The sequence below is a fragment of the Pteropus vampyrus genome, unplaced genomic scaffold (genome assembly GCF_000151845.1).
Source record: "Pteropus vampyrus isolate Shadow unplaced genomic scaffold, Pvam_2.0 Scaffold31, whole genome shotgun sequence".
Lineage (NCBI taxonomy): Eukaryota > Metazoa > Chordata > Mammalia > Chiroptera > Pteropodidae > Pteropus > Pteropus vampyrus.
In genome coordinates, this window is record NW_011888812.1 from 1,954,340 (window position 1) to 1,964,854 (window position 10,515).

Genomic DNA, 10,515 nt, shown 5'->3' on the forward strand with positions numbered 1-10,515 from the left:
GTGTGTATTCTTGATACCAGCCTCTCTGTTGTATACGTTTTAATCTTTCATTTAGATCTTTCTGATCCTGGTTTTGTTATTAACTAGCTCTGTAATTTTGGGGATATTGTTTGACATCTACAGAACCATTTTTCTCCATTACGAAGTGAGAATACACTATTTTGTAGTTATTTTGTTACTGTGAAATGCCAGTGAAAGAGTGTATGAGCTCTGTGATTTTGCAGTTCTTCATTTGATTTCTACCAGCCATTTCCTCATCTGTAAAGTGGCTTTTTAGATTTATTCTGAAATGCCAGTGGAAAAGCATATGGAAGTGCTTTGGAGAGTAAAGAATAGCTTTAAATGTAAACCATTTTGTTTTTTCTTTGGCTTTATTATAACTCATCCCTAGGAGTTGGCTTTTGTGAAGCATCCCACATTTCCACAGATTGATTGAACTGAGGAGTGGGTGTTACAACATTGCACTTGTCTCTTTTTATTCTACACTCTCTTAGGGGAGGAAAGAGGTACATAAGATATGCTCACATTGAATTTCATGTTCTTGGAATGCACTGGGTGAGATGGAGGTGGAGAACAGCAGTATCAAGAGAAATTCACTTCTTCACCACTCACAGTGCTTGCACCAAGGACTGACATAGTAGAATCTGGCTGCTTATAGAACCAAATGTCTAGAAGGTTTGAATTATCCTGCCTTTTGTTATTATTCTGGTCCGCTTCTCAATTAGAACTCAGGTTTCAGAGACAGCTGTTCTGTTCTACCACAGTTAGGAAGTATAAAGGTATAGTCTCTTGTTCCTATTCCCTTTTGGCTGATGACTGCCCTATGCAAACAAATAATTTGATACTCGAATACCACCTTAGACCTAGAAAACCCTGTGCCCCTGCCCTATGTTCCATATTTTAAAGGGCCCTTCCTTTGGCCATGCCTATCCCCTTCTAGGCTACTTTCCAAGTACTCAGGACCTAAGAATTACCTGATGAAATGTCCTGAACCTGCTTTTAAGGCCTGCAGAACCTCTTTCTAGTTCTTTCTCCCAAAGACAGATCAAGCTATTAGACCCCACCCCTGATGTCTGCTTTCCTAGGTTCTAGGGTGACTAAGGGCCACTGCTTGAGAGGGATGTTTTCAGAACCTAGGTGTACTAGCTTGAACTTCTGTGTATAAGGCCTCTTGAGGTGGTAAAAGAAAGGTAGATTGGGGGGCCAGGGTCTTCTATTTGTACTCTTGCCCAGTCCTGCAACTGTCAGGGGCAGGTCTGCCCAGAGGAGCCTCTCCATTCTGATTGCGAGGAGGTGGGATGGGCGAATTTCTTGAAGGGAGAGTCCCTGTGCCTCTCCCCTGTCTCTCTCATGGGTAGGCAGTGCTGCTGATGCTTTGTTACAAGGAAAAAGGATTCTGCTGACATGGTGTATTTTTATGAAAGAAGGCTAAGGGTTTCCTTATCTCTCCACACAAGGCGTATCTGCCTGCAAACAGGCTGTCTGCTTCTTAGGGATTCCTTCATCATTCTGTTTCCTTTCTGACTGTTTTAAGGCACAGTTTCATGAATTCCTTTCTATTCTCTAGAGCCAGAGGGAAAGTCATAATATATCAGGGTTCTTGTTGAAGAGCTTAAAATGGGCGCTGGCAGCTGGGTTGTGAGGAAAGGGAGCTTTCCAGGGACAAGTGACCTGCTTGTTCAGCCAATGAGAAGCAGGTTAGAGGAATGATATCACCAGACAGGCTTTATTGTCTGATCATCTCGTAAAAGCAGGATTGTGTCTGGTGACTTAACCCTTTTTTAGGTACTTCGGGTCTCACCCACTCCCTGGTATGTGACCTCCAGGTTTCTTTTTCCAGTTGTCTGCTATGAGACCACAGAAGTTAAAGATTGAAATTGGTGAAAATATTTCAAGAGTTGTAAACCATCCTTTTAAAAATACAAATTATTAAAATTTAGAACCATAGAATGAGAATGCCAATGCAGATGTGTTACATCAGACTTTTACTGTGTAGACTTGGGAGAGAAAAGAGGTTAAAGAGAAAAAAGATTTAGCCTTTAGTCTATTTTAATCTATATGATGAAGTCTTACTAAGTACATATTTCCTGTTTTGGAGGAATTGAAATTGGTTTTGCAAATTTGGAAAATGTCACTGATTCTGAGGCCAATTTCAAGTAACATAGTCGTAGAATTTGTTTATATTGTACTTTACTCTCCCTTCACTAAAATGGTAATCATTTTACTTCTTCATGCTTCCTTTTTGTTACTGGTAAAATGAGGGTGATGATCCTACCCTATCTTGTAGAGGAGTTAAAATTAGAAAATAAACTAATTCATGTGATTCTAGATAGTGCTATACATGTATTATTAGAGCATTTATTTCTTAAGATTTCATGTTTATTCATTCATTTGTTCAGCAGACTTTTTCTTTTTTTTAAATTAAGTTTATTGGGGTAACATTGGTTAATACAGTTATATAATTTTCAGGTGTACATTATAATTTGACATCTATATATTCTATTGTGTGATAACCACCCAGAGTCCAGTTTCCTTCATCAGCAGGCTTTTTCAAATGCCTTCTTGATGCTAGGCACAGATACAGAGGTAAAAGATGTAATTCTTAACCCTTAAGGAATTTAAAACATTGTGAGGGAGACTGACAATAATAATAAAAATGTCTCATTTATTGTATTTACCCTATTATATGACCTATTATAAGCACCTTGACATGTATTATCTCATTTAATCTTATGACAACCCTATGAACTAGGTGCCATGTTTAGCTTCATATTACAGATAAAAAATCGAGGCACAGGGAGGCTAAGTGATTTGTCTAAGAAATGGGACTTGAATCCAGACAGTGTAGCTTTAGCATCTCTGCTCTAAATCTATACTGACCAATATAGTAGTCACTATATTGTGTACGGTTTTGGAGCAGTTGAAAAATGATTGGTCCAAATTGAATTGGGCTGTATGAAATACATACTAGATTTCAAAGACCTAGTATGAAAATGTAAAATACCCTCATGTTAAAACTACATGTTTCAGTGATCATATTTTAGATATACTAAGTAAAATATATTAAAGTTAATTTCACTTTATTTTTGTGGCTACTAGAAAACTTAGAATTACATATGTGACTTGCATTTATTGCTTACATTACATTTCTTTTGGACCGTGCTAATCTAAGTCATTACAATGCAATAACAACAATAATAGTAGAAGATGACATTTATAGAACATTTAACTGTGTGCCACATACTATGCTAATACCTTTACAAACACTATTTCAATTAAGCCTCATATTAACCCTGTTTATTACCCCCTTTTATAGAAGGGGAGAAGGTTTGAGAAAGTCCATGATTTGCCTGAGGTTAATCAACTAGTTATTGACAGACCCCAAATGTGAAACCTGTACTCAGGTTTTTGACACAAACATATATGTTTGACTCAAAAACCTGTACTCAACCAGCATACTGTAATACTATTTCCAATTATATCTCAGGGCATTTTCTTTGTTTTTATTTTTATAAGGATATTTAACATTGCATACTTCTGTATTCGGTGTGTAGAAGTTCAATATAGAAATCTCTAGGTAATAAAATAGACATCCCAGAAGGAAATCTCTTTTACAGAGCCTTGGCCCTGAGTGAACACCGGCATAGTTGAGCCCTGTGATGAAGCAGTGAGTCAGCCTGTACTAATTGCATTTAATTTTCATTCCAGTAGTTCTTTCAGGTGACTGGGCAATGTATGTCCGAATCCTCTTTGTCAATAGAGAAGAGGATGAGGGGAAACACCGTTTTCCTTAGTTATTTAGTTCTCTTGGCTGAGAACAAGAAAAATTACTTTCTGTTTCATTGTCCTATGAAATGCTGTTCGTGTTCAGGAAAGCAACAAAATGCTGTCTAATGACCCCTGACTTTTCTTTTTTCTAGAGCAAAGATTCAGGCGGATTAAAGGCGGCTATGATAGAGTTGGTGGAAAGGTTAAAGTTCAAGAGCTCAGACCCTAAAGTAAGTATTGTTTTGGAATTTCGAGGGTATTGGTACTCCAAGTATGGGTATCCCTCACTTTTCAAGAGTTCACTTTACATCACTTTGCTTTTACAAAAGACCTGCCTTAATACCTGTTTTCACTAACTGAAAGAAATCCGAAGAAGATTTTCACTTTTATGAAGTAAAAAGAGCCTTCAGCCTTTGTTTTGCAGCGAGCTGTTATAGAGGCAGCACACACCCTAGCAGCAAGAGTGGTCCCGCCAAGTTCTGTTCCCAAGAACTACACTCAGCATCAAAGCTTTGAGCTGTGTCTGTGAGCATCTGTGCTTTATCTCTATTTATTTTGTGCATCCATTAGCAAGGTGTGTCCTAAGGTACCAGAAAAGCCTAAAGGTGTTACACTTAGCGTAAAACTGGACATAATTAAACATATTTGGTATGATTTGGTAGGTTATTTTTTGGATCTGGAACACTCAGAAATTTTTCTATATAAATTAACGGTAATTGCTTCTTCACTTTACACCATTTCAGCTTGTGAAAGTTTTCATAGAAGTAGGGGAACCTGTATTTCATTCTTCTTGAGCTGAGTTCGAGGGATGTTAACGATCATCTATCTGAACACAGCATCAAGATCTAATTACGCCTACTCATCAAAAGCAGTGTTCTAATATGCCTAGAGATAAGTCATCTATTTTTTTCCTTTCTGTATTTTATGACTTACAACACATAATCATTAATTGTTTTCCCTGAACTGCAGACAAGTGCATTTTTAATCTTCCTTTACTGAGCCTCGGAGACCACTGTCCCCTGTCCATTAAATTCAGCCAAAGGCATCTGAGATACTGATCAGCTTAGTGCTGGGGACTAGAACAGGCTCCAGACCCATCCAGTGGGTGTTCAGCACTAGTATCTTATCTCTTCCCCATTTACAGGAGCCAGCTTCTACTGCAGGTGCTTTTGTCCTCACGGCCTGGAGTCTGGTCTGGGGAATGGTTTAAGCTTCTCAGCTTTCTTTGCAAGATGTTGGGAGCTGTAGGATTGATATCTTAGGAGATGCCACACAGGGTGGGAGTGGACTAGGAACTGAACATGCCAGAGAGATTATGACTAACCCAGCCTCCCTTTTCCTACCCAGAAACTTACTGTGGTACCACCTGGTAGTGGTGTCAGCTGGCTCTGCCCGAGAGTCAAAGCCTCTCACAATTAAGTTGGAAAATGAGCATGATTATTTGACTTTTTATATCTCCTTTTTTCCCCTTTCATTTAAAGTTCTTTGTAAGAGGAATAAGACTAGCATTTCTTGAGCATCTCCTGAGAGCCAGGCACCGTGCTAGGAGCCTTACATACTTAAAAAAAATTGTGGTAAAATATACATAATAAAATTTACCTTTACAACCATTTTTAAGTGTACAATTTAGTGGCATTAAGTATATTCATGTTGTTGTGTAACCATCATCACCATCCATCTCTAGAACATATTCATTATTCCAAACTGAAATTCTGTACCTATTACACACTAATTCCTATTCCTACTTTTGCACACTTATGATTACTTCAGCAACCCAATGAAGTAGCTTATTTATATTATTTTTAAGGACACTGAGACTCAGAGAGGTAGGGCCATTTGTCTCAAATCTAGTATAATTTAGTCTGGGATTCAAACTCTGACTCCAGTGCCTGTGCTTTTTTTTTTTTTTTTAAATATCATGCCGTAGACCAGCCCTAAGTCTCATCTTCCTACCATATAATCACATTATGCCTCTGTTTTCTTATCTGAAATGCTGTGTGAGGCAGAGCCACAGACAATGACAGGCTCTTCAAAAGGTGGCTGCAGTCACCAATCTACAAAATAATTTTCTCTTCATAGAGCATTGCAAGTATTGGGGGCTCAAGTAATATTTCTTCTGTGGTAGTTAGGTTTCCAGAGGTAGAGAGTATCTTGATACACAGAGGAAAACTGGGGTAACCTTTATCAATTTTCTTAGCTCAACATAGAAAGATCCCTGATACAAGTTGTTTTCCTTTAGTGAGGATTAACCAATTAATTATTAAAGATCACCGAAAGTTTTTTTTTAACCAAGTTTCTGTGGTTTCTGGGACAATAGCTATGCTGAAGGAGACAACTGTATTTTTTGTTTCTGCCACACCCACATGCTCGTAGGCAGTGAAAAATGAGAGGATATATACAGATTACACTGAGTGGCTTCTGTGCATGATGATAATACAGGTAAAGTGCTCTGGGATCCTTTATGAATGCATGGAGTACTTCTGATGGGAAATTTGCCAAAGATGAAAGAATTGAGTGGTCCCATGAGAGCAACTCGTGGAAGCGTCAGGATTTTCCCATGATAAACTAAACAATATTTGTTGGGACTTGACTTGATCTTGGATATATGTATACACACTCACCTCTTTTTTATCTTCTCTTTATCTTGCCCTGGATTATTTCCCACCAGTCGATTTTATTTTCAGGCCTCTTTCTACTCTTCATATGCATATGCTGTCTGTCTGTCTGTCTGTCTGTCTGTCTGTCTGTCTGTCTATCTATCTATCTATCTTTCTGTCTGTCTGTCTGTCTATCTATCTATCATCCATCTAATCTGTCTAATCTATCTAATCTAATCTATCTAGAGCCAGCTTGAAGAAAGACCACCATAACTGTAGAATGACTACCAGATCACAAAGTGAGGGATGGTGAAAAATGGGACACTTAAATACATAATTTCTGCAACAAAGAAAAATTTCCCAGAAATAGCTTGGTGTCTGCCAAGAAAATCCTTAAGTTTTGAGTCTGTTCTGTTTTCTCTCAGAACCCCACCATCCCTTTTTAAAATTGGCCTATTTAAGAAAGGCAGAATCTCAAGCTTTGTGACCTGTTATTTCCCGGTATAGCAGCTTTACATAGAAACACTGATTGAGTCGTAGAGCACTGAGGACTATCTCTACCTCACTTCCTCCAGAATCTCCTAAAGCATCACAAAGCTTGATTAGTCCAGATACCGAAGTCTCCTGGGACCGAGTTAATTTTTACCTTGAAGTTTGCCAGAGAAGAGTGGAAGAAGCCTAGATTAACCATTTTTTCAAATTAAAAAAATAATATATATTTATAGATTAAAAACTACAGATATCCATAAAGGAAAGGTAAAATGAATTTCCCCCTAGTTAACCACTATTAACAATTCTAGATGTTTCCATGTGGAATACGTTACTAAGATCTTTTATACAAATTATATTATATGGTTTTATTACACAGAATATCTTAGATATTTTTTGTGTGTCTGTAATATAGACTTAATTCTTCTTAATGAGATGCTTCATTTTGTCCAAAATATTTGTTAGATACCCTCTTTTCTTTCAGACCAGTGGTTCTTAAACTTTAGTGTACATGAAAATCACCTGGAGGACTTATTAAAATACAGTGTTGTGCCCCACCCCCAGACTTTCTGATTTAGTGCGTCTGGAGTGGCTAGAGACTGTGCTGGACCTTGGCTATTTTCCTTCTCTCTAATTTTGATTTTTTTCATTTTTTTTAGCAAATAGCCCTTGTAAATGAGTCCAACTGATTTCCACTTTGAAAAAAATGACATACATAGTAATTTAGACTTAGAAAACAAATAAATTGAGATGAGGTATCAAAGGAATAGGGGAGAGGAAAAGGAGGTAGACTGAGCAGTCAGCTCAGGCTACCTAAGAGGACAGGATTCCTTTAAACCGTCATGTCCAACAGAGAAATAGCAAAGCCAAAAAGAAGGAAAGGGGTTCTGGTCAGGATTTAAGAGGACTCCAAGGCCCATGCCATGGTCCAGGCATGGGCTGAGTTCCAAAACCAGAGCACTAGCTAGAGACATCAAATCTCAGCCAGTAGGGTTGAGCCTGAGGGTAGGAATCAGAGCCAGTGATGATTGATATTTAAGGCACAGGACCAGATGAAGTTGTGTTCATACATGTTGCTATGGTGAGCCTTGTTTTAAAGGGTGCATACCTGCAGAAATCTAGAACTTTGTTTACAAGACCGAGTGTTTACACGGTCCAGGTTGCAAACATTTTTTTCACACAAACTTTTTGGAAACATCTATTGCACAAAGCAGGATTTTTGTCTGTAGATTTCTTATATTTATGCTAGACTTTAGGGAAATCAAAAGAGATGGTTAATCTGTGTGTGTGTGTGTGTGTGTGTGTGTGTGTGCGTACCTGGATTTTTAGGAAATTTAAATATTCTGAGTTCTTTACAGCTTTCCTTTGTGGTGACGAGGCAGTTCTTTCAAAGTTTACTCAGAGGAAGGTGAAGCTTGGAAAACACATCAGTTTCCTTCTCTTTTTTCCTCTGCTCAGCCTCTCAGAAAGCATTGGACCAAAAGCATAACAGAAGCTCATTCAAAATAACCTCCTAACTTCTCTTTTTTAAAAAAATTATTTTTTAAATTTAGTTTCAAGTATACAGTACATTGGTTAGACATCTATATAGTTCATAAAACGATACCCTCAACTGCACCCTTCCTCCCCCGACCCTCCCTCCACCTAGCCAATGTATTAATGCTAACTGCATTCCCTACACTGTGCTCCCCATCCCCGTGACCATCCATCAACTACTAATTTGTACTTCTTTAGCCCTTCACCCCATTCTCCTAGACCCCCAACCCTCCTCTCCTCTGTCTGAAACCAAATTATCCACTATATTTGTGAGTCTGTTTTTGATTAGTTTGTTCTTTTTATTCCTTAGATTCCACATACAAATGAAATCATATAGTGTTTATCTTTCTCTGTCTGACTTAAATACCTTCTAGGTCCATCAAAGCAATATCTTTTTCCATCCCCTTCCTTTTCAAATGTCGGGGTCTTGTTTTCTTATCCTTTCAGCCACTCTATCTTTTGGTTGGAGCACTTAATTTTTTCCATTTAAGGTACTTATTGATAGGAATGTAGTTGTTACCATTCTTTATTCCTGTTTTCAATACATGTTTTTACTTAAAGAAGTCCCTCCAAAATTTCCTGTAATACTGGCTTGATGGTGATAAATCCCTTTAGCTTATTTTTGTCTAGGAAACACTTTATCTGTCCTTCAACTCTAAATGATAGCTTTGCTGGATAAATTATTCTTGGTTGTATATCTTGGGTCTTCATCTTTTCAAATATTTTTTGCCAAGCCATTCTGTCCTACATAGTTTCTTTTGAGAAATTAGCTGCCAGTCTTATGGATTTTCCCTTATTTGTAATTGTTTGTTTTTCTCTTGCTGCTTTTAATGTTCTTTCTTTGTATTTAATCTTTGCATTTTAATTATGATGTGTCTTGGTGTGGGCCTCTTTGGATCCCTGATTTTTGGAATTCTCTGAGCTTCCTGGGGTGTTATGTCCATTTCCTTCACCAGGTTAGGGAAGTTTTCCATCATTATTTCTTCAAACAACTATTCAACATCTTGATTTTCTTCAGTTACGCCGATTAGAATATTTGGAGCCTTGATAGTCTCCAATATCCTCCTTAAATTATTTTTATAGTCTCAGCATCTTTTTTCTTGCCATTCCGATTGAGTGTCCTGATTGGTTTTCCTGTCCTCTAGGTAGGGCATTTGATCCTCTTCTTAATTCACTTTGTTTATTCCTTTGTTTATTCCATTTAATAGACTTCTCATTTCAGATAATGTGTTCTTCATTTCAGATTGGTTCCCTTTTATAATTTCCACTTTATTTTTATGTTTTTTATCTCTTTGTTGAAGTTCTCGCTGAATTTATCTACACTTCCCAAAAGTTCATTGAGCATCTTTATAACCAGTGTTTTGAACTCTGCATCTGTTAGATTACTTGACTTTATTATATCTGGATCTCTGTTCTTTTCTCTCATATGGTTTCTTCTTCTTTGTCTTCCCATTCTGGCTGCCTTCCCGTGTCTGTTTCTATGTACTAAGCAAAACTCCTAAGTCTCCTGGTCTTATTAGTGGAGATTTGTGAAGTAGTTGTCCAGTGGCACAGTCCTGAGAGGGGTTCAGCTGCAGGCCAAACTTAGCTCAAGCCTCTACCCCTCCAGGGCCACCTGTTAAGATTCAGCAAGCAATCCACAGACTCTGTGCTTATAGTTGCCTCAGAAGACTGCACCAGAAACCGAGGCCAGCTGCATCCAGTGTGAGTCTAGGCACTGCTCAGCAAGGAGCACCTGACTCGCCGAGGCTATACCAGGATGTGGCTTGGGTAGAGCTGTGAGTTGGGGGAGGCAGGGTTTCAGGGAATCCTTTGGGCAGAGTGACCTCTGTTACGCAGTTTATTTTACGGCTATGGCGGTGCTGTGTCTGCTCACAGGGAGTGGGGAAGGCTCAACAAGGAACAATGGATACTGCTGGCACTTCTGTACAGAGCGAATCCCATCTTGGCCCTCACTCCCGCAATGTCTCCCTGTAAGTCCCTGGTGCCCCCTGCGCGCAGCCGAATTGACACTGGTGCTCAGAACGAGTGTGTCTATCATCGTGAAAATCTCTTTTCTTTCTATCCAAGATGTGCTGTTCATTGTTTCCTATAGCTGATGTGCTTGAAATAAACAGTTAAAAAC

At 38.5% G+C, this 10,515-nt stretch overlaps 1 protein-coding gene across 4 annotated transcripts in view; it reads left to right on the forward strand.

The window, feature by feature from the left end:
• Nucleotides 1-10,515, forward strand: part of TRIM44 (tripartite motif containing 44) — a 105,843-nt gene that overhangs the window by 19,234 nt on the left and 76,094 nt on the right. For all 4 annotated transcript variants that reach the window (XM_011356830.1, XM_011356829.1, XM_023528678.1 and 1 more), the window contains one exon: nt 3,921-3,998. In XM_011356830.1, the coding sequence (XP_011355132.1) occupies nt 3,921-3,998 (78 nt within the window). The remainder of the gene's footprint in view (nt 1-3,920; nt 3,999-10,515) is intronic.